Genomic DNA, 22,797 nt, shown 5'->3' on the forward strand with positions numbered 1-22,797 from the left:
TCTCAAAGGCCTCTTCCCAGGAGGGGGCACAACTTGGCCCCTGAGCAGTACTGTGGCTCAGCCTCTCACTCGGTGCCACTGGCATTTGCTTTCCCTTCTAGGTGCCAGGCACCAGGCTCCAGCAGTAAACAAGCGGGGAATAAAGTGAACAAGTCAATTACATGGTGTAGTGGAAGGAGGTGTGTACAGTGGAGAAAAGGAGAAAGCAGCAGAGAGGGATAGGAGAGTCCCAAGATGAAACTGAGACACTGCTGTTTTAGACAGCAGTCAGGGAAGGCTGACTTCGAAGGTGATATTTGAGCAAAAATTTGAAGGAGGTGAGGAGCTCAGCCATGTGGCTCTCTGGGGAGGGAAGATGTTGCAGGTGGAAGGAACAGCAGGCACGTAGGCCTGAGGTAGAAGTGTTCCTCGTGTGCTCCAGGGCTAGCAAGGAGGCTGATGGGACTGAAACAGAGCGAGGGGGTGGGGGGGTGGGGGGATGGATAGGAGGAGCTGAGGCGGCAGAGAGGATGGTGGTCAGACAGCACAGGGCTGTGCAGGCCATGTAGCGAGAGACGGGGCCGGTGGAGGGTTTTATGCTGGTAGTCTCTTCTCAGCACGGCTGCCAGAGGGATCGCCAGGCCTGGTTTTTAAAGAATCGTCGTGACTGTAGTATTGGGCATAGACTGTAGGGAAACAAGAGTGGAGGCAGGAAGGCTAATTAGGCTGCCATGATAACTGACACGAGACAGGCTGGTGGCTTTGGCCAAAGTGGGAGAGGAGGAGATGGTGAGGAATGGTGGTAGGATTTTGTGTGTTTTGAAGGTCGTATCAACCTCATTTGCTGATGAACGAGGCATGGGGATAACACAGGAGCTTTCGGCCTAAGCAGTGGAACAGAGTTAACTGAGATGGGGAAGGTGGAGAAGGTTTGCGGGAACATTAGACATTCGTTTGAGTTTGCGATATCTGTTAGACATCCATGTGGAGATGTACAGAAAGCAGTGGATGTATATACAAGTCTGGTGTGCAGGGGAAGAGGCCTGGACTCGAGATGGAAATTTGGGTGTTTTCAGCATATATGGGTATTTAAAGCCTTGAGATTGAGATGCTATCACCAGGGGATTGGGAAATCCAATACTGACCACTGCTTCCTGGCCTGTAAGAATCGCCTCCTTTAATTAGCCTTGGCCTCAACCTCACTTCTCCACAGCGACAGTGCTGAGAAATGGTGAGAAATGGCTGAAACGAGCCTTTCTCAGGGCTCACCTAACAGCGTTTCTCTTTTTTATAGGCCAAAGCCATCTTGAAATTCATTGAAGGGATCTCTGAAAAGACCCTGAGGAGTACCGTTGCGCTCACAGCTGCCCGAGGAAGGGGAAAATCTGCGGCCCTGGGATTGGCCATTGCTGGGGCTGTGGCATTTGGGTAAGGGGGTCCAGTTCCCCACCTTTAGAAACTCTGGGCTCTGAGGGGGGCAGTGTGCAGGGCTAGCGGTCAGGAGACTGGAAGACGGTTCCTGACTGACTGGGCTCGCTGTGTGATTTTTCTGGGTCTCAGGTTCCTACTTGGAAACAGCAACACTGTTTCTCCCACCCCACCCTAAGTATGCACAGATATGTGTGTGTACATACACAGACACACACAAAAGCAAAGAAATGGGTTAAGAAATGTTAAAACTCTCAGAGGATAAGAAGGTATGCAATCAGCTTTGTGGACTGAGAAAAGTACAAATTTGACATCTTAATCATTTTGATCAATATAGAAGGCCTTGTTTTCTTCTCACAAGCTGCCTTTGAGTGTGCTGTTACTCTCTGTTCTTTGCCCTGGGCAGATTTACACACCTATCGATAAATGTACGTGCTTCCAACTTTGTAGATATAGTAATTCCTTCTGTATGCATTATCTCCCTCGCTGCTCCTAATAGCTCTGTGAGCATTTTGTAGGTGGATCAGTCTAGGATCAGGGAGCTCCAGTCACTTACCCAAGGTCCCCCACAAGTAGAGCTGAGTGTGTTCTTTGTTCTTTCTGCTACTCCAGTGAAGTAGCTACCACTTAGCCTCTTAGCCATTAGCAGTCCTTTACACTTAACATGGATCGTCTGGACGTGGAGCTGTGGCCTCGGCCTCCGGACCCACTGAGCTCTCTGGCTCCCTGGTTTGAAACCCTCTTGACATAGCTGGCGATGACTGTGAAGCAGTCGCTCTTGTAACAGGGCCCTGGATTGGTGAGCAGCCTGCCAGCAGGGCAGACTGAGGGAGTTGCCCCCTCAGCTCCTCTCTGCAATCTGCTTTGACAGTTATCAGAAGCTAATTGCTGGGACTTGCTGCCTTCAAGTTGTTAACATGTTTCTTTGGGAAGAAAAATATAGGGAGGTCTGGAGTTACTTTACTTTTTCTCCTCAGAAGATACCTTGACTTTATTTCCTGCCATTATCTCAGGTTAACCTGTGTGAAGAGAGCAGACTTTTTTTTTTTTAATTTTTATTGTGCTTTAAGTGAAAGTTTACAAATCATGTCAGTCTTTCATACAAAAATTTATATACTCCTTGCTATATACTTCTAATTGCTCTCCCCCTGATGAGACAGCCTGCTCCTTCCCTCCACTCTTTTTTTGTGTCCATTCCGCCAGCTTCTGACCCCCTCCGCCCTCTCATCTCCCCTCCAAATAGGAGATGCCAGCATAGTCTCAAGTGTCTACTTGATCCAACAAGCTCACTCTTCACCAGCATCTTGTTCTATCCCATTGTCCAGTCCAATCCTTGTGTGAAGAGTTGGCTTTGGGAATGGTTCCTGTCTTGGGCTAACAGAAGGTCTGGAAGCCATGACCACCGGGGTCCTTCTAGTCTCAGTCAGACCATTAAGTCTAGTCTTTTTATGAGAATTTGGGGCCTGCATCCCACTGCTCTGCTTGAAGGGAGCAGACTTTTATTTATTTATTTTTAATTTCTTAAAAATCCTCCTTTTCTTTTGTAGGTACTCCAATGTCTTTGTAACCTCCCCAAGCCCTGACAATCTCCACACTCTGTTTGAATTTGTATTTAAAGGATTTGATGCCCTGCAGTATCAGGTAGGACACGAGGATCTTACTTGGATTCAGTGCTGGGTTTAAATCCAGGTGAAATCTTTAGAGAGCCTTCTTACTTTTCTTAATATTTAGGTTCTAAAGCTTGTCATTGTTTTGACTCTCTGCCCTTCAGGAGCACCTGGATTATGAGATTGTTCAGTCGTTAAACCCTGAATTTAACAAAGCAGTCATCAGAGTGAACGTGTTCCGGGAACACAGGCAGACTATTCAGGTGAGGCTTGCTCTGCCGCCCTGTGGTGTGGACCTGCGTCCTGCTGTATTTAAGTGGTTCTAAGATGTTATGTCCCATGTAAGTTCATGCCCTTTAGAGAGTGTTGTTGGTTTCCTTTAGACCTCTTGCTGATTTTCAGCCTCTCCTAAAGAAAACCTTTCAAGCAAACTAGAAATGCACGTAGCCAGGCTAAAAGGTTGTCCCTCTAAAATCGAATAAGTGGGATTGTGAGTGTGCTGATTAGCTTTTTTTTTTTAAAAGGCATTGTTCTCACATCAGTTGTAGTTTTGCTTTGTTACTGAAAGTTCTAAAGTGGTTTGTCTATAACTAGAACATTAACCTCGCCATTTAAAAGAAAAAAAAGCTTTGCAAAATATTCTCTGAATTTGTGCTTCAGCCAGTGGCCCATTTTCCTTTTTAAACAGTGCTTTGCTTTTTTTTGCTGAAAGCTCTGTAAATCTCCAGTGCTGTGTAAGCCTGAACGGTCTGTACTTGTCCAAAGGCTCCATTTGGTTAAATCTGTAAAAGAGGCATCAGTGTGACAGGCCTGCAGAAGGGACTGAGAACTGTGTGCCCTTGGAGTGGGTTCATTGATTATTTTTGGATTCGGATTGGGTGGGAAGTAGGCCATGGGAACTTGGCAGTTTCTGCCCTCACAATTTAAATGTGGATGTGCCTGTCAAGGAGTCCAAATTAAAAATAATGCTGAATGTCTATGCCCTTGACCTTAAGAATCTTCCTTTTTTTTTTTTTTTATTTTAATCTCCTTCAAGGTCTCTTTCTAGAATCTCTTCATTCTGTACATTTCTTCCCACTTTTGCCTGATTTTCTCAGCTGAAAGGAGATGTGGGGGTGAGGCCAACGAGAATACGGAGACCTGTTAAAACGCAAGAAAAATATACAAAATGAAGAAGGAAAACACTTGCCTGAAATGCCCTGGCTCAGCCCTCTCTCCTCCTTGGATTTGTAATCAAATGGCCTCTCGTATTACCAGAGTCCTTTTGTTTCTAGACTGGAGTTTAAACAGAGAGGAGGTGACCTTACTTTATGAGGCACCATTTGTGTCCCTTTGGGGCCTCTTTCTTCTTGCTGGAGATTGAAAAACAGAAGAATATTAGATTAAAGTCTGCAGTGCCTCGCCTAGACGGCTGCTCTCTGCTGCTTTTGTCAGGTGCTTGTTTAGTTTTTCCCCCATCAGTATCCAAGATGTGGGGCCCTATTGAGGATATGTATCTTGCTTCAAGAAATGAGTGAGGCTGCTGCCTCCCTGATGCATCAATTTCTAGCAAAGCAGTTAAAAAATCTTACTTGTAGCAAAATATTTCAAATGCACGGTGCAGAGACCAGTATAACACCAGGCACCCAACACTCAGATTTAAGAAATGTTGACATTTTGCTGTATTCGTTTCATATTTTAAAAACTCATTTAATTTTTGTTTTAAAGAGCTAAAGTGTCACAGATGCAGTTGAAGTCCGTCTTGTACCCTACCCTGTCGCATTCCTTCTCTCTCTTCTCATAGGTCGCTGCCATTTTGAGATTGATGTGTTTCTTCCAATCCATTTGTTTATATTCTTACTAATTATGTATCTGTAAATGGTAACATACCATACTTGCCTTTCTCCAGCTTGCCTTTTTTTAGTCAAAATTTTGTTTTCAAGATTTGTCCAGATTGAAGTTTGTAGATCTAGTTGATTGACTTGTAAGCACTAGATAAATATACTACAGATTGTTTCTATATTTCTAGAAGTGGAATTGTTTGGTTTTAGGATATGCAGATTTCCAGCTTTCCTGGATTTTGTCAAATTGCCCCTTCAAGTGTTTGTACTGATTTACCTTAATGCCAGCATTTTTTGTTTTGTTGAGTTTTTGTTTCCCAAGTCTTCACCAGCAGCTAATCTGAGGTTGAGGAGAAACATGAGAGAGGATAAAGAAGAGGGAAAGGAAAGGGAGCAACCATCTAGCTACACTAAAGCCAGCCATTGGGCAAAGCATTTTTATATAGAGTCATGTGTCACTTAACGTCCATGATACGTTTTGTGAAATAGGATGTCATGTGATGTGGCTGTTGTGTGAGGACCGTGTTATACATAGGCAATCCCTGGGTTAAGAACGTCCGACTTACGTAAAACCTGTAGTCATGAACCAACCCCTGTAAAGCCTTTTATATTAAAACCTTGTGGGAGCCTCCTTCCAGTTGTCCCCTTTGCCGCTGCTGCTGCTGGATCTGCTGGAGGAGTGGGCAGCAGCCTCCGGGAGCGGAGCAAGAGAAAGTGTGTGAGGAGGAAGCCAAGCGCGCCCCACCCCGCCAGCTGTTATACCTGTCTGAGGAACAGGAGCATCCCTGGCTCTGCAGGGCGCTGCTGCCGCCTGTCTGCCTGCCTGCCCTCCTGACAAAGCCCAAGAGCCTGTGCCTGCGCCCAGAACCTTGTCTTCTGCCTTCCCTGCTTGTGTCCCACCTGTGGTCCAGTGCTGCAAGATTCTGGGTTTAGAGTCTTTAAAGTCATTAGGAGGAAATAATAAAAGAACTGCTTCCCCTTTTTTTAAAAAAAATCTTATGGGACCATAGTGTATATACAGATGGACATTGCCCAAACGGATGGTATGTGGCACATGACTGTATTTACCTTGTTTTTTTCTCTAGTAGCAACCATAAGATAGGTATGTCCTCCGTTGTACAAAAGAGGAATCCAAGGCTCTCTGAGATGAAGTGACCTTTCCAGGGTCACACAATAAGTGGTTGAACTCTGATTGACTCTGGTGTCTAACTCCAAGCCCATTCCATTTTGCCCTGGCAAGGAAAAATGGAAAAGAGGAATGGGAGAAAGAAGAAATGGGAAAGGGGAGAGGGAGGAAAGAGAGAGGCTTTATGATGAGTCACCAGTAGTCACAGACATGCTGTTTGTTGGCCAAGCTAATGATCTAAACTTTTCCTCCCTGCAGTATATACACCCTGCAGATGCTGTGAAACTGGGCCAGGCTGAACTTGTTGTGATCGATGAAGCAGCTGCGATCCCCCTCCCCCTGGTAAAAAGCCTGCTTGGCCCATACCTCGTTTTCATGGCATCCACCATCAATGGGTAAGGCCCTCTGGCAAGAGCTGTTGATCCCATGGTTGGTTAGTACAGATTAGGTGGCATGTAATGAATATGGCCTGGCTGGGGAAGGCAAGTTGGAACCCTTCTTTGGGGTGGCTTCAGTCTCTCCTGGGCCTTCTGCAAATAGGAGCCTGCCTCTTCATAATAAATTGTAATTTGCCTCTGGCCTGACATGAAATGGGCAACATAAGACCAAAAGTTTCGTAACCCATGTGCTGAATGTCTCTCCTTCTGTCTTTAGGCCGCATTCAAGTTTTTTAACATATGTGGATGGCAACAGTACCAATGTCTTGTATCTTAGAGTTATGTGAAAATACAGTGTTTAAGTAACTAATTAACGTAAGGAAGCAGGCTTATAGTAGCACAAAATCTTTTTTGATTTGAAATAATTAGTTCATGTTTGCTATAGAAAATTAGAAAGAAAAAAAAATCCAGTAAGCAAAAGGAGAAATCTGAGCCGAGGCTCCACACCGCCTTACCTCATAGGGCCTGTGTGTGCTGTGCTGGTAGTCCTCAGATGGGCAAGGCTATCCTTGGGGAGCAGGAGTCTGGTGTGTCAGCAGGATGAGAACGGAGGCTCTGTCCCCTCCTGGAGAGTGGATTTGGGACCTGGTGCCTGATTACCTTTGCCTTTACTCCTAGCTATGAGGGCACTGGCCGGTCACTGTCCCTCAAGCTAATTCAGCAGCTTCGCCAACAGAGTGCCCAGAGCCAGGTCAGCACAACGGCTGAGAACAAGACCACGACAACAGCCAGACTGGCATCAGGTACCCCCTGACCTCTGAACTGGGCCCTGCCATTCACAGCAAGTCCCCTCAGACTCCTGCTGGACCCTTGCTGCCCCTCATGACGCAGCGGGTGGTACCAAACCTTCCCCCCATCAGGCACAAAGGCTGAGTCCCCAGTAGGAGAAGTAGCTTTTCTTACAGGGGCTGCAAGCCCATGTTTGTCACTGTCTCTAGGTGTGGTTGCGTTGACTTAGTGAGGTCCCTGTGGGGTTGGTAACATGTTGCACATCTACTGAAACAGTCTGAAACTGCCCTGTTTATACTTTGGAGCTGTATTTATCTGGGTGCCATGTGACAGAGATAAACTGGAATAGTTTAGACAATACATACTTAATAATTGTTTCCCCTCTGTGTGTGTGTGTGTGTGTGTGTGTGTGTGTGTGTGTGTGTGGAACAGTGCGAATGCTGCATGAGGTTTCCCTCCAGGAGTCAATCCGATATGCCCCTGGGGATGCGGTGGAGAAGTGGCTCAATGACGTGTTGTGCCTGGACTGTCTCAACATTACTCGGATCATCTCAGGCTGCCCCTTGCCTGAAGCCTGTGAACTGTATCCTCCTCTGAGTCTGACTTGCCCTGCGGAAGGGAGAGGAGCGATGAAAGCATTAAACAAAAGGGGTTTGCCCTTTGTCCCATAAGACAAAGGGGAGAGTCAAACCTTTTCAGTTTCCCATTTCTTCCTGCCCCAGTGTCATTTTTCTGCTTAGGACACTGTGCTCCTCCAAAGCTGAGGGAAGCCCACACATCCTGGTGACCACTGGAAATGCTATGTCCTGTTTCGGAATTTCTCTGGTTTGTTTTGATTGCTTAACTCTAGACCCAGCTACTTTGTTAATAGAGATACCCTCTTTTGCTACCACAAGGCCTCCGAAGTCTTCCTCCAACGGCTTATGGCCCTGTACGTGGCTTCTCACTACAAGGTAACTGCAGCTCACCCTTGGGTGAATTTCAGCTGTGAGCTCCCGCACGTGGCAGTCCCCTTTTACTTGCTTTCACATCTTGCGTTACCTGCTGGTTGGGACTTGAAGATTGTAATTACAGCGAGGGCTGTGACCTGGCTGGAGGGGTTGCGTTTCCTGTTGTTTCGGCTTGTCTGGGGCTTCCAGCTTTGCGTACAGAGCAGGGAACTCCTGCATGTGGTTCTGTGTGTGTTAGCTGTACAGACTGTGAAGTTTTGTCCCCTCCTGGCATCCTTGCATTTCTTGCCTGTCCACTAAACCATTAGACTGAGCTACATCAGTCACAACCCCATGATGCTGCGTGGCCCGAGACCAGCTTTGGGCCTCTAAGTCTTTTTTAAAGAACAACGAGTTTGATGGTTTAGAGTATCTAAAACTCTGGAAAACTAAAGGGCATGTTGGAAAGGGTACTTTTTGAGTGTTCAAGTAGCATTTTTATGAACAGCCTTTAGCGGGAGGCTAAGGAGTTGGTGTTAGAAGTGGTGACAGCTTTTCCTGAAATAGCAGCCTCTTATCTGGACAAAGTTCCATTCCCGGCTGTGAAATGAGCAGTGCTAAGTAAGATGCTCTCTTCTACCACTGCAGCCTCAGCCCCGTGGTGAGATGACAGTAGCATTTGAGGCTAAGTCCCGCTTAAGCAAGTATGAAGAATCCCAGGCTTGCCAAGGTAGTAGAAAGGCGCTTTGCTGGGCTCCAGCTCATCAGTTGGTTTCGGGGAAGGCGGTCCTCCAGGTGTCAGATGAGTCTCAATCCAGCCTCTTGCATCATCCAAAGGACAAGAGAAGGTTCTCACTGACCGGCGTTTGTGCCCCACAGAACTCTCCCAATGACCTCCAGATGCTCTCAGATGCACCTGCCCACCACCTCTTCTGCCTTCTGCCTCCTGTGCCCCCCACCCAGAATGCCCTGCCAGAGGTGCTGGCCGTCATCCAGGTACAGAAGCAGGGCCTCCTTGTGGCATTGATTTTGGGACCCACTTATGCATAAAGGATTAATGACAGTAACTTCAGGGTGGGATGGGCAGCTGTCAATACCTGGCTTGAAGCCATGTGGCTGGGATTATCTAGGCAGGTGATTAGGGTATGCTGAAGGAAACCACCACCAACAGAAACCCAAAGCCCCACTGTTCATTGATGGTTAAAATCAGAACTGGCCACTCTTAATTTTGACTTAACAGCTCTTCGCACAAACAGAACTTTTGTATTGGTTTGTTTTCATCCCTTTGTTAAAAAAGCAATACGTGATTATTGTAAAATTAGAAGGTAAAGTTGAGAAAAAACAATTTTTTAACACCTAGAATCCTACTTTTAAGTATAGTCATACATGTATTTATGCTTTTCTATATATATATATTTTAACAAATATGGGTGCATAGTGTTTTATAATCTTCCTTTTTTTTAAAAAAGTTTATAAAATATTATCTACGTAATTTTGAAAGGCTGCACGGTGTTTGATATATATGCAGTACTGTAAATTGTTTGACCTCTCCCCCATTGGACGTGTAAGTTACTATGAACCTCCACTCTGCAGAGCTGCGTGAGCCTCCGGGCATCCCACTTGGGCACAGAGGCACAATGTAGGCTTTCACGCTTTGGGCCAGGAGGACGGCAGTGTTCTGCCTTGTTAGTAACCAGTGGTCAGGATCCCCACAAGACCTAGTAAGGGGACCTCTGTTGGAATGGATGGGTCATTTACAGGGTTAAGCCTGAAGGCTGGTGGAAACAGCCACCTAGTCAGAGAAAAACCAAAACGGGGACGAAATCTGCTCTGGAGCCACCTTGGGGTCTGCACTGCCCTGCTTCCCCCGCAGGTGTGCCTCGAAGGGGAGATCTCACGCCAGTCCATCCTGAGCAGTTTGTCTCGAGGCAAGAAGGCTTCGGGGGACCTGATCCCGTGGACGGTGTCAGAACAGGTGACGCCCTTTCCCAGGCCTGCCTGAGTCAGTGAAGCTGGCGGTGTCAGAGGATGCTTTGTGATGCTAAGTTACTGGCTTATGTCTCCCACACAGTTCCAAGACCCAGACTTCGGTGGTCTTTCTGGTGGAAGGGTTGTTCGCATCGCCGTTCACCCAGATTATCAAGGGGTAACGTGTCCTCATGCCTCTTGAACTGGGCATGCCATCATTAGCTTCCGCTATCATGCTGTCAGCTCTTGGGGGCAGCCACACTCTGTTGTCTGACCAGGAAGCCTGTTGAGGAGCAAGCAGGCACTTCTCTGCCATGGAGAATTCGGCCGGGGTGGGTGGGTGGGTGGAGAGGATGATGGTGCAGACACTTTTCCTTTGTGAGAACAGGGGACTTGTGAGCCAGACCTACCTTCCATAGTTACTCTCTATGTCTTGGAAATCCCCACTGAGGAGTCAGGTGTACAAACCTGAGTTCCTGACAGAGGCACAGAAACTGTTCCTCTTTGGGGCTTGCTGATAGATGAACCAGAAAGCTCAACCAGCCATCCTTGCCCTCGAGTGCCAAATAGGCTCTTCTTGCTGGGCTGGACAAGTGTAAGAGCTGGGGTCACACTACTTTCCATTTTGAGGTCTCTGCTTTGACATCATTGAGAGATTTCATCAGTTCTCTTTGCCAAGTGCAGTTTGACATGGAGTGAAGGCTTTCTAGAAGTAATCTAGGGGAGCAGAAATGGCTGAGGCAGACTCAGAGCATCTCTCTGCCTTTGCTTGCTTCCCTCCACGTTTGCTCATAGATGGGTTATGGCAGTCGAGCCCTGCAGCTGCTGCAGATGTACTATGAAGGCAAATTCCCTTGTCTTGAGGAGAAAGTCATTGAGACGTCACAAGAAATTCGCACCATAAGTAGCGAGGTAAGTGTCTTTTGGCAAAACTCGTGTTTCCTGGCTCTTGGGAGGCTCATTCTCTGTCTTGAGGAGCATCAGAAAGAACTGTCCTGTGGCCTGGACCCTCTGAGCAGTAGCAGGTTTCCTCCCATTCGGGGGAAGCTGTCCTTTTTCCAGCCTAGCCCTTAAGCTGAGATCCCTAGACCAGTGGCTCTCAAAGTGTGGCCCCAGATCAGCATCCCCAGCGTCCCCTGGAAACATGTTGAAGATGCAAGTTCTTGAACTTCTTTCCAAACCTGTTGAATCAGGAACTGTAGGGTGGCGCCCAGCAGTCTGTGTTAACAAGCCCCCGAGCGATTCTGATGCTCACCTGACTCTGAAAGCCACTGCCACAGTCACTCCCCTTTTTAGTCAGAGGCCCAGACTGAGGCAGTTCTGTCATTAGTAAGGGGTTGTTTTCCTTGGGCGGGTAGACAGGATGATGGTATAGGAATGGAGAGCTCTGGTAGCTGTGACAGTGGGGCAGCTTTTCACATGCATTCTTTCGTTTGATTCTCACAATGTGCCTGTTTGGGAGAGAGGAGGGGGCTTATATTTAAGTTCAGGCTCAGAGCTTTGCCACTTCCCAAGGTCACGGAGCTGTCGGGGGACAGAAACCGGACTTAATGCTGGATCTTCAGATTCCATCCTCAGAACCCTACCTCTGCCTCTTTGGGAATCTATGAAGCTTTTCTCGGCTGTGTAGCCATTTTCCTGCGTTCCACAGCCAGAGCAGCGTCATTTCATGAGTGTTTAGGTGTTTGGTATTATTGGCAGTGGCCACTTGACTCACATTTTTGTTGCCGATTTGTGACTCAGGAGACCCTTGTGTTACACAGTAGAACTGTCCTATAGGGTTTTCTCGGCTGTAATCTTTACTGAAGGAGATCATCAGGGCCTCTTTCTTCACAGAGCCACTGAATGGGTTTGAACTGCCAACCTTTTGGTTTTTGTACCGCCCAGGGACCTTGACTCACATTGTTAAAAACACGGGTACAAACCAAGGAACTGCTGGATTTTTGCTGTGTTTAGTTCAGAGCCTGGTGTGGCACGGGTGCTTGAGATTGTCCCTAACCATCCTCACCCCCTGCTGAGTGAACTGTGTTCTCTCCTTGGCATCTCCCAGGCCGTCAGCTTGTTGGAAGAGGTCATCACTCCGCGGAAGGACCTGCCTCCCTTACTCCTCAAGCTGAATGAGAGGCCTGCCGAGCGCCTGGACTACCTGGGTGTTTCCTATGGCCTGACCCCCAGGCTCCTCAAGTAAGTGCCTGCTAGCCCTTCTCCCCCTGGCTCCACCCCTTGGCACTGGTGTCGTGAAAAAGAAGAGTTCTGTGACCTGTGTCTGGGGCTCCCTTTCTAGCTGGTGTGTCTGTCAGCTCTCTGTTGACTGCCTGTTCCTCCTGGGCCTTGTCATCTTTACCTGCCAGCCCCTCCCAAAGGCACATACAGTGACCTACTCTGTTTGCATCTTCGCAGGTTCTGGAAACGAGCTGGATTTGTTCCTGTGTATCTGAGGCAGACCCCGGTGAGTGAGGCGTCTGGCAGAGGAGGGTTTGCAATTACGGTTGCTGATAGGTCTGCCCTTACATGGAGCACTGGCGCCTCTCTCCTGCGCTGCTCCAAGCAGGAATGGCTCCTGTGCCTCTGAAGAGGGTTATTCTGATGGACACCCAAATACCCATCCTCAATGAAAGACCACCTGACCACACATCTGTTCCACAACTGGGTAACGCGTGCTTGGTGTGTGCCGGGCTTGGTGCTTCCTTACAGAGTGGCAAGGAGCACATGCACTCATTTGTTCATGAGATTCTGGAATCTTGGGGCCTGGAGGCTTCTCTTGAATTTGTAAAAAGGTGGATTTAGGCAAGGAGGTCAGTTGTGCGGACTGGTTAGTATCTGAAGAAGGGATATAAATATGTGGATGACAGAGATCCACAGAGGATTATTGAAGGAACGTAAGAGTCATGTGACTTGCAGTTCATTAAAAAAATATTTAGCACCTGCAGTGAATCAGGCAGTGAGCAAGGTAAACCGTGAGCTTATTTCCTCACGGGCGGAAGTACACGACAGAGGTGAACGAATGGATAGTGATATGTGCCATGAAGAAAAAACACGAAAATTACAAGATGATTGAGCTTCTGAGGGGGTGACCCTTCAAACCACGACTTGGATGATCAGAATGAACCCGCCATGTGACAGTCTTGAGGAAAAGAGCATTTCCAGGCAGAGGGGGCAGCACATGTAAGGACCTGAGGTGGAAATGAACTTGGTGAACTGAAGGGAACAAAAGGCCAGTGGGGGGAGTCCTTCGGAGGGAGAGGGGTGGTTCATGGAAGGGGCAGAGGGGTGTAGGTGGGGACACAGGAGAGACCCTGTGGCTCCTGGGTAGACATGGGTGTCGTGGCATAAGAGTGGTGGCAAGGAGACCAGTGGGACAATGGGTGAGAGAAGATATGGTGGTTTGGGCTGGGATAGGAGAAGATGGAGCTAAGTGGCCAGAGTTGGGATCCGTGTTGGCTCCTTCATTGGGTCCAGGGCAAAAGTCCCGCCCTGAAGATGAGAGTAGCTACATGGCGTTTCTGTAGCACCTTTAAGGAAGCTGCAGGGTGTCTGAAGTGAGTCAGTGGGAGTGTGAAGATGAGGGCTGTCCTGTGAAGGGCGTGTCTCCAGCTGAGAGGCTGTGGAACCTGAGCCTACCTTCTCGGCACGCTTGCCCTTTCCCAGTGAGGGAGCTTTCACAGAAGGGGCTTTTTGGTGCCAGTTAGGAATGTGTGTTTCCCAGAATGACCTGACCGGAGAACACTCCTGCATCATGCTGAAGACACTGACCGAAGAGGACGAGACTGACCAGGGAGCCTGGCTCTCGGCCTTTTGGAAAGGTGACCGAGGAGTGGGGGATGCGTGGTGATGGGTGCGGTCACCAGACCTCTAACTCTGCGTGGTTCTACTGACAGATTTCCGAAGGCGCTTCCTGTCCTTGCTTTCCTACCAGTTCAGCACCTTCTCTCCTGCGCTGGCTCTGAACATCATTCAGAACAGGAATATTGGGAAACCGGCCCAGCCAGGTGAGCTGGCTAGGCATTGTGGTGGAGGCCTTGGTGGTGGCTTGGTTCTACGAAAGGCAGGCCTGGTGTTCTAGGCAGAGTGCTGGACCTGGTTCTGGTCCTGCCCCTTCACTGACCACGTCCTGCTCATCAGCCCCCTGCGGTGGCTCAGACCTGGCCCGAGATGCGCTGTCACCCGTGTCCCTTCTTCATGACAAGCCTTGGGGGATGTGATTTGAGTTCAGAGATGTTAAATAAGTTCAAAAAGGTGGTTCATTTTGGAACCCATTTAAACCCTGTGATCTTGGGTGACTCACTGAATCTCTGAGGCTCGGTTTCTCATCTGTGAAACTGTAGTAAGGAGATGCCAGCTGTCTGTGGCCACACGAAGTGGCCTGGGCGTGTACACTGTGTTTGAATATTTAAGTACAAACAAACGTGTTAGGGATTATTAGTATTTACAACGTGGGTTTCTTTGTGTTGCTGTCTGTGTGCGTGCATGTATTTTTGCAGTTATATTTTGGTGGGAAAATCTGTGATTCTGGAGCTCTGTAGAGCACACACGGTCTCCGTGAAGCTGGGTCCTGAGGAGAAGTGGCCCAGTGGGGAAAAGTACCGTGGTGTTCCTCTGACCCTGGAGCATGGGCATCCTTTCCTTTGTCTGATGTGTTGGTGCGAGAGCTCTGAGGAAGGGTCACATGCCAGCTGTCCCTCTCCCTGTGTGCCCAGAGCTGCCTCCCCCTTTGGCAGGGATGGGGTGGTGTGCTGCGGGGCGGGGTTGTTAGATCGCCGGGCAGGCCTGACGGCTGCCGTGCTGCCCTCCTTTGGATGAACGCCCTGTGTAGGGGCAGTTTTTAAGGTACCGTCTGGGGGGCTGTTATGTGCGCAATGTCATGCATCCCGTCAGGCCCTGGGGTGTCAGGCTAACCAGTGTTGTGTGTCTAGCCCTGAGGCGGGAGGAGCTGGAGGCGCTTTTCCTCCCCTATGACCTGAAGAGGCTGGAGATGTATTCTCGGAACATGGTGGACTACCATCTCATCATGGACATGATCCCAGCCATCTCACGGATGTACTTCCTGAACCAGCTGGGGGACCTGTCCCTGTCTGCTGCCCAGTCGGTAGGTTATCTGGTGCTTATGTGGAGGAATAGAGAAGCTGGTGTTTGTGGAGCTGGTGTTCGTTGGATTAGGTGCTTTTTCACAATTTTGTGCTGTGTGTTTAATTTCTAACAGTTTTAGGTGGGTAGTGGTCTGCCTGTTTTACAGATAAGGAAACCTGGGGTCTGAAGTCGAGTAATGTGCCCCAGCCACACGTGAGTGAGTGGGAGAGCTGCAGTTTGAGTCCATATCCTTTCCACCCCACCACGTTGCCTTGATACTTATTCCGATCCTTTAGTAGAGGGTCAGAAACACGCTGAACTCTTAATGTCGTTGCGAAGCAGGTATTTGTGAGGATAAAAGAAGTTAGTTCGTGGGTCTCAGTAAGTGGGAACCTTTCTTGGTATTTTCAGTAACAGGATAAAAGAGAAGATTCCAAAATAGGCAGTGCCAGTTTGTTTTGTACCAGATAGCTGTGGTCAAAAGAGAATAACTGGTTCTGAGTACCCCTTGATGGGGGAAGCCTGTCCTGGCGGCCGCTGCAGCAGGTTCTCACCCTCCAGGCCCTTCTGTTGGGGGTTGGCCTGCAGCATAAGTCTGTGGACCAGCTGGAGAAGGAGATTGACCTGCCGTCGGGCCAGCTGATGGGACTTTTCAACCGGATCATACGCAAAGTCGTGAAGGTAACTCCTGCCTGAGGGCAGGATCTTGGTCTGCTTTAAATAATATAATAAACTCCGGCCCCTGAGATGAACAGATGTTAGCAGTTGCCATACTTGCTTCAGATCTTCACACACAGTCACGTCCCCCCAGAATAGGGGACTTCACCTGTATCCGTAATGTTCTGTGTTCTCCCAGAGGCCCCCACCGTTAGGAATTTGATGTGTGTCCAGTCCGTGCATTTATTCTTTTACTATGAATGCGTGCCCTCATAGATGATGTAGAGCGGTGCTTTGTGTATTTAGAATGCACACTTCCCTTTAAGACACTAAATGACCCGGCAAGGAGTGACTGGGCCCCTGCTTCTCCTTCATCTTCTGCTTCCTGGCCCTGTCTTTTGTAGCTCTTTAGTGAAGTGCAAGAAAAGGCCATTGAGGAGCAGATGGTGGCCGTGAAGGATGTGGTCATGGAGCCGACAATGAAGACACTGACTGATGACCTGGTACGATCCTGCCGTAGGCCTTGAGAATCCCAGCGGGCCCCTCAGTCAGTTTTGGCTTGTGGATGCAGCCTGTCCTCTGCACGGACGGAGCTGAGTGGTGTTCAGAGGTCTGAGTGGGCATCATGCTCCGGGGACGTCACTGCGGGTTCTCTGTCCCCCTGCCCTGTGTGGGAGTGCAGTGCTGTCAGCATTCTCTTCGTCCTTTAGACTTTTCCAGGTGCATTTTTTACATGCTTCTATACTTTAAAACAATAAGAGCTGCCTATAATGATTTTGATGGAGTTCCTGGGTGGCACACATGGTTAAACCCCCAGCTACTAACTGAGATGTTGGTGGTTTGAATCCATCCAGAGGCGCCGTGGGAGAAAGTCCTGGTGATCTGCTTCCAGGGTTCACAGCCATTGGAAACCCTGTGGGGCACAGTTCTGCTCTGACACACGGGGCCACCACGGGTCAGAATCAACTCCATGGCAACTGGTCTGGTTTACAGTGGTTTTGAGGGTAAACTGAAGAGAAGGGAATGTTTTATTGTCATTGTTAAACTCTGTGCCCACTCCCCTCCACACTTTTTTCTGTGTTTTGGTTCACTGTTTGACTTACTCTGTCAATGGGGTCCTTGACCATAGGATGAAGCAGCAAAGGAGTTCCAGGAGAAACATAAGAAAGAAGTGGGAAAGCTGAAGAACATGGACCTCTCTGAGTAAGGCCCCTTCCGGTGCTCGGCCTTGGCTTCAGATCTGTCTGCAGCTGTCTTCTTATCCACATCCTGGGTTTCCTGGAAGCTGTGTTTCATGGGATTGGTTTTAGAAGCACGAAACCCTGGTGGCATAGTGGTTTAAGTGCTATGGCTGCTAACCAAAAGGTTGGCAGTTCGAATCCGCCAGATGCTCCTTAGAAACTCTACAGGCCAGTTCTACTCTGTCCCATAGGGTTGCTATGAGTCGGAATTGACTCGACTGCACTGGGTTTGGTTTTTTGGTTTTTAACAGCTAAAAACTTCCTAGTTCACTGTTTGCATGATTTTGGAGGACTTGGTTTTCCTAGAATTGGAATAATCAACTCTGCCACTTGGATTTTCACATTGTGTTCCCAAGATCGTTAGGGTTCCACACTCATGCCTCAGGGGTCCCTTGGGAAAGGGGGTGCTGAGTGAACGGGCACCCACTTTTAATGGTCACAGATAGACTGGGTGGCAATGGGTTTGGTTTTGGTTTTTCTATATTTGGCTTTTGTGTGTGAATTTTTTTGAAGAAGAAAAAACCCTGGCTCTGAACTGTCTTTGTCCCCCGACCCCCATGGATTGATGTGAGTAATAGCTCCAGAATGAGTGGCCTCTGAGCCTCTTTCAGTAGGTCGTTAGTGATGACTGTTGTTGGACAAGTGAGGCGGAGGTGTCCGAGGAGGTCCTTGGTTGGGGCAGTGAGCTCCAGTGTCTGCCCTCAGCTTTGCAGTTTTAAAATCTTGACTTACCGGAGTTGCTAGATCAGAAAGAGGCAGGGTAGGGGCATGATTCAGGGGGCATGTGGGCAAAGGCCTGGAGGTAGGCGTGAGCAAGGAGATTGGTGGGGGGTGGGGGGTGGTGGCTGAAGGCTGCTTTGGTGGGCGTTAATGCCTCTGTACACAACTGCCCTCTCACTTCCTGCTGGCTGTCCTGGTGACCATCCTCGCTCCTGTGAAGTTTCTGTCCTGTGACCTAGAGCTAAGACACATATCTCTCAACCATTCCACCAGCCTGTGTTCCTTCTGCTCTTCAAACGCTGACATGGTTCGCCCAGGCAGGCCTTCATGGCAGGAAGTGTCTGATAAGAATGTTGTTATGTTTTGTTTCTTTTAGACACTTCCCTCTTCTTTCACACAGGCTTTGATATTTCCCTTCTTTTTTTAGATACATAATCCGTGGGGATGACGAAGAGTGGAATGAAGTTTTGAACAAAGCTGGGCAGAATGCCTCCATTGTCAGCCTGAAGAGGTGAGGGCCTCAAGTCTGCTGTACATCTGACAGGAGAGGCCTTCCAGCTTCTCTGCTTCTCTGAGGCAATGTTACTAGGAAGTAGGACGGTGGAGCAGAAGCTTTGAAACAAAAGTCACGGTCTCTTCCTTTTAGGGTCCCCAGCTCTCTGCTTTTGCAGCATGTCTCCCACAGGTCAGGCAGGACCATCACTTAGGCCTGGGCCTCTGCCTTTCACACACTGACCAGACATGTGGGGCCTTGGGTCTGTCAGTGCGGGTTTGAGAGAATTGTCTGCGAGCCACCATCTACTGAGCACGTCCCTGTGTGCCTTCCGTGTGCTGTCCCGTCCCATCCTCAGAACAGCACCAGGAGGTGGCCATTAGTTACCATCACTTTGAAGATGAAGGAACCAAGGCTCTAAGCAGTTAAATGACTTGTCTGAGGATCAGACAGCCAGTAGGAGGTGGAGCCAGGATCGGAACCAAGGCTTGTCCAACTCAAAGCCATTGTTTTACACTATCCTTCTTAGCCAGCAGCTCTCGACGTTTCTGCTCTTGGAGTTTCTTTATACTCTTAAAAATTATTGAGGACTCCAACAAGCTTTTGTTTATGTGGGTTATATCTATTTCTGTTTTCCATATTAGAAATTAAAAATTGAGAAACTTAAAAAATATGCAGAATTAACCATTATATAGACTCATGGCTCTTTGTTGTTCATAAAAATTTTAATGAGAAGAGTGGCACTGTTTCAGCTACATACTTGCAAATCCCTTTACTGCCTGGCTGCATCAAAGGCTGTTGGATTTGCATGTCTGCCTCTACATTCGGTTGGTTGTGCCATCACTCATCTCATAGCCTCGGGGACTCTGCACATTTGTGAGAGAATGAAAGTTTTAAAGGTAATAATGTCTTCGGATTATGAAAATAGTTCTGACCTTCCAAACCTTCTGAAAAGGTCTTGGGGGCCGCCCTCTCTGAAAACTTTCACTTAAGCTTGTTATTTGCAGAGAGGTAAATTTGTGGATCAGAATGGTTCATTGACGCTTTCCCTGGAAAGAGGCTCTTGAGCCCCTGGAGCTGAGGCTTCCATAGCTGGCTTAGGGGTTGGTGGGCAGGGTGAGTTCTTGGCATTGTCCTAGTTACCAACAGGGTCTCCTGAAGAGCTTATTGGAAAGAAGAAATTTTGTGACTGTAGGAACCACACAGATATTCTCTTCTGGACACTCCATGAGCCACTGCAGGATCTTGAAAGTTCCAGCCTCGGTGCTTGCCTCGTGTCATAGATGCTCTCTGAAGTGACGCAAAGGGCCATCGTCAGTGTGTTCTGATTTGTGGTCTGTAGACTGGTTAATGCAGCACAGGGCCCGTGGTGGCTACAATCTGGAACATGGTGGCTTTGACTGGTGTTGAGATGGCCCAGTTCCGTACTCTTTCCAGAGCTTGGTCTTCCCAGCTATTCCTTTGACTGTTGCTGCCAGTGAGGAGCCTCCTGAATGGAAACCAGCACGTGTGGTAGTTCCTATACCTGAAGGCTCTGAGTAGATGTGAAAGTTTGCGGTTTTTGAGGCAAAAGCACTAATATCTGTCCTTATTCTTTGAGTCCTTGTTTTTTCTGAGAGGTTATTTTATTCATGGGATTTGTTAATCGCCTCTGGACTGAACTCTTCACCCTCTCACAGGGAGGTATTTGTTCCCAGAGCAAAAGGCCATTGGAGAGAATCTTTAACCTCTAAGGGGGAAAGGAATGTGGCCACCTGCTGAGAGACTCCTAGTGTTGGAATCCAATGGCCACCTGAAATGTGTAACCTGAGTTGCTCTTCCTTTGTGTTTCTTCTGTTCATTTAGGAAAAATAATAAAAACAGCAGTACAACAGAAAGCATTGCCAGGTTTTCCTTGGCGTCTCATGCTTTGTAGAAGGCGCTGTCTTCAGGATCATTGGAATAATATGTCTGGTTTCTAGGGCAGCCCTGAGTGGTCAGGGTGGTGGGAAGGACTCTTCTCTGTGATGCTTCAGGTTTTTCTTGAGGTCTTGGGTGAGGGGAATGCACAGTACTTTGGAGAGAACTCAGATTTCAGGTGTAAGATAGAGATTTGTTCCTCCAGACTGAGAGCTGGGTGAGGGCAGGAACTGGACCCAGCACAATGCTTGGCACTTAATAGGCGTGCAGATGACATTTGTCTGGTTCAGTTTCACCTCAAGTTGTAGGTGATGGAAATACTGACTTTTCAGACAAAGCAAAGTAGCCTGAAAGATGTTTTTGATCTCTGCATTTTTCATCCTCTCTCTTTCTACTCCTGTTTTTTTCTCCAGCGACAAGAAAAGGAAGTTGGAAGCCAAACAAGAACCCAAACAGATCAAAAAGTTGAAGAAAAACAGAGATACAAAGAACAAAAAAGATATGAAACTGAAGCGGAAGAAATAGTGGAGATAAAACTTGAACATCAGTCGGCATACTCCTAAGGAGATAGCCTGGCTTCCTGAACTGTCCCTGAGTGGAGTGGGTCGTGGCCTGATGGTTAAGAGCAGCCAGGGCCCCCATCAAACCAGGAAGCTGGCCATGAATTCAGTTTACGGGCACATCCTTGAGTGGGCCGAGCTCAGCTTAAGGCAATGTCACTCCCGGAGGGAGTGGTCTGCCTAGGACTCAGTGGGTTGGGCAGACTCCTCTAGCACTGCCAAGGATCTGTCTCTCCTCTCCTACCAGTGGCACCATTAGTTAATATTTTGCTCCAGGCCCAGCTTTTCTGGCTCATTCCCATGCCAACCATTGTCCCTCCTCCTACCCTTAAGTGCACAGCTTTCTGGTGATGCTCAGGGGGCTGCTGATGGACTGTTGGGTCTCTCATCATGGACTTGATGACAAACAAACTGACCCTGCAGCCTGGAGCAGCAGCAGCAACTCTTCTAGCCAGGCGGCCATGGCGGCCACTGTTGCCGGAGTGCACATCATCTGCTGATGCTGTGTCCATCCCCTCCTGGCTCCAGCAGGCCCGCTGCCCCATGTCCCAGAAGAGCCTGGGCCTTAATTGAAGTAGGCTGTGACATCTGAGTCCCCAAGACCTGTTACTCCATCAGCTTGGAAACAAATGCTGGGAAAGGCCCCTTTGGCTAGCAGGGCTGAAGGAGGGATAGAGAATCTATTTTAAATAAACACCCAGGGAAGACCAACTGCCTGTGGGCTCATTAAATCCACGGATGTGGAAGTTGTACCTTGTTTCATCTGGTGAATCTCGGCTGCCAGATAGAATTTGGACAGTGTTGGCATCAAGGCCAAGGGTGGGCAGTGTGGCTAGGGCTGACCAACCACGAACCCAGTGGGAAAGTGGCAGCCACTGAGAGTGGCTTGGTGTGGCGGCTGGGAGCCAGCTAGCTTCTGTGACTCGTTTCCTCCCTAGCTCCTGCCAGGTCATTTGGTCCCTTCCATTTGTTGGGGGCAGGAATTATCTGGTGGTGTCACACATACTTCATTACATTTGTTTGGTGGTATCCAGTTTTCAGTCCCAAATTCCATGCCATGTTATTGAAATCATGATCCTGAAGGTCCTGCTGGTTTCTAGAGGAATGTTCCATCCAGGTCATGTAAGTGCTAGAAAAGTACAAGGTGGGAGCCCGCACAGTTGTGCTCGTTTCCATCTGCCCTGTCCCTGCCACAGCTGTGTGAGTGGGTGACCATCTTTGTCAGTCTGGCTGCCTCAGTCTTCAGCTTGTACTCTATCTTTCAAGATTCATGTGGTGACATTGCTTACTAATCGGCCTTGGCTTTTTGCTCTTGGATTAATGGATGGTCTTCTCTGAAGCCAAAGAATCCTCAGTCTATAGCATCTTTCCCCAATCCTGATACGCGCTCCGGGTTCCTAGTGTAAGAATGGGGAAGGAAGAGGAGCTCCTGGACCGAAGATAGTAAACGCACAACTCCCAGGACTCTTCTTCAAAGGAGAGGAGCAGATCCTGCCTGCCTGTGCCTTGGAGGGCTTTGCCTTGGACGGCTGTGCCTGGTCCCCAAGACTGTCAGGGCCTGAGCATTGCCTGGATCTGCAGGGACGTTTGCTGAGAGGGAGCTGGAAATAACCTTTGATCTTTTGGGGGCGGGGGCGTGGGGGCGGTGTGCGGTGGGGCATGCCTGAGCTTGCCTTTCAGATGAGAATTTTCTTAGGAGAATGTCATCAAAACCCAAAGTCAGAATCTCACGTGGTCAGAGCTGGATAGTATCAAAGATAATCCAACCACATTGTCCCACAGATGAAGATGTGGGTCCAGCTGGTTGGCCCTTTGTTCAGTGTCTAGGCCCAAAGGGGTTCTGTTCTAGGGTGGAAGGTAAAGGGCTCTGAAACGAGACTCCCTGGTTTGTGCTGGATCTGCCCTGACCCTCAGTGTGACCTTGGGCAAGGTCACCTGCCCTCCATGCCACATCTGTAAAAAGTGAATGGTGGTAATAATACCTACCTCACAGGGACACTGGGAATTAAGTGGTGTACACTGTTTTTTGCTTTTTTTTAGACTGTTAAAGAGCTTTGACCACTGTATGTCGGTGAGTTGATTGTGACTCAGTGACCCTATGTGACAGAACTGCCCCAAACGGTTTCCTAGGCTGTAA

The 22,797-nt window shown here is 48.5% G+C and overlaps 1 protein-coding gene across 3 annotated transcripts in view; it reads left to right on the plus strand.

Moving 5' to 3' along the window:
* NAT10 (N-acetyltransferase 10) overlaps positions 1-22,266 on the plus strand; it is a 36,140-nt gene extending 13,874 nt beyond the window's left edge. For all 3 annotated transcript variants that reach the window (XM_049890868.1, XM_049890869.1, XM_049890870.1), the window contains 21 exons: positions 1,274-1,407; positions 2,955-3,048; positions 3,179-3,277; positions 6,219-6,355; positions 7,016-7,140; positions 7,559-7,709; positions 7,983-8,079; positions 8,935-9,051; positions 9,929-10,030; positions 10,127-10,201; positions 10,819-10,935; positions 12,074-12,207; positions 12,424-12,472; positions 13,730-13,826; positions 13,902-14,012; positions 14,937-15,109; positions 15,652-15,771; positions 16,152-16,250; positions 16,877-16,950; positions 18,136-18,219; positions 20,514-22,266. In XM_049890868.1, coding sequence (XP_049746825.1) covers positions 1,274-1,407; positions 2,955-3,048; positions 3,179-3,277; positions 6,219-6,355; positions 7,016-7,140; positions 7,559-7,709; positions 7,983-8,079; positions 8,935-9,051; positions 9,929-10,030; positions 10,127-10,201; positions 10,819-10,935; positions 12,074-12,207; positions 12,424-12,472; positions 13,730-13,826; positions 13,902-14,012; positions 14,937-15,109; positions 15,652-15,771; positions 16,152-16,250; positions 16,877-16,950; positions 18,136-18,219; positions 20,514-20,625 — 2,301 coding nt within the window. In that variant the 3' untranslated portion in view covers positions 20,626-22,266. The remainder of the gene's footprint in view (positions 1-1,273; positions 1,408-2,954; positions 3,049-3,178; positions 3,278-6,218; positions 6,356-7,015; positions 7,141-7,558; positions 7,710-7,982; positions 8,080-8,934; positions 9,052-9,928; positions 10,031-10,126; positions 10,202-10,818; positions 10,936-12,073; positions 12,208-12,423; positions 12,473-13,729; positions 13,827-13,901; positions 14,013-14,936; positions 15,110-15,651; positions 15,772-16,151; positions 16,251-16,876; positions 16,951-18,135; positions 18,220-20,513) is intronic.
* Positions 22,267-22,797: the final 531 nt, after the last annotated feature.

This window comes from Elephas maximus, chromosome 7, assembly GCF_024166365.1.
Source record: "Elephas maximus indicus isolate mEleMax1 chromosome 7, mEleMax1 primary haplotype, whole genome shotgun sequence".
NCBI lineage: Eukaryota > Metazoa > Chordata > Mammalia > Proboscidea > Elephantidae > Elephas > Elephas maximus.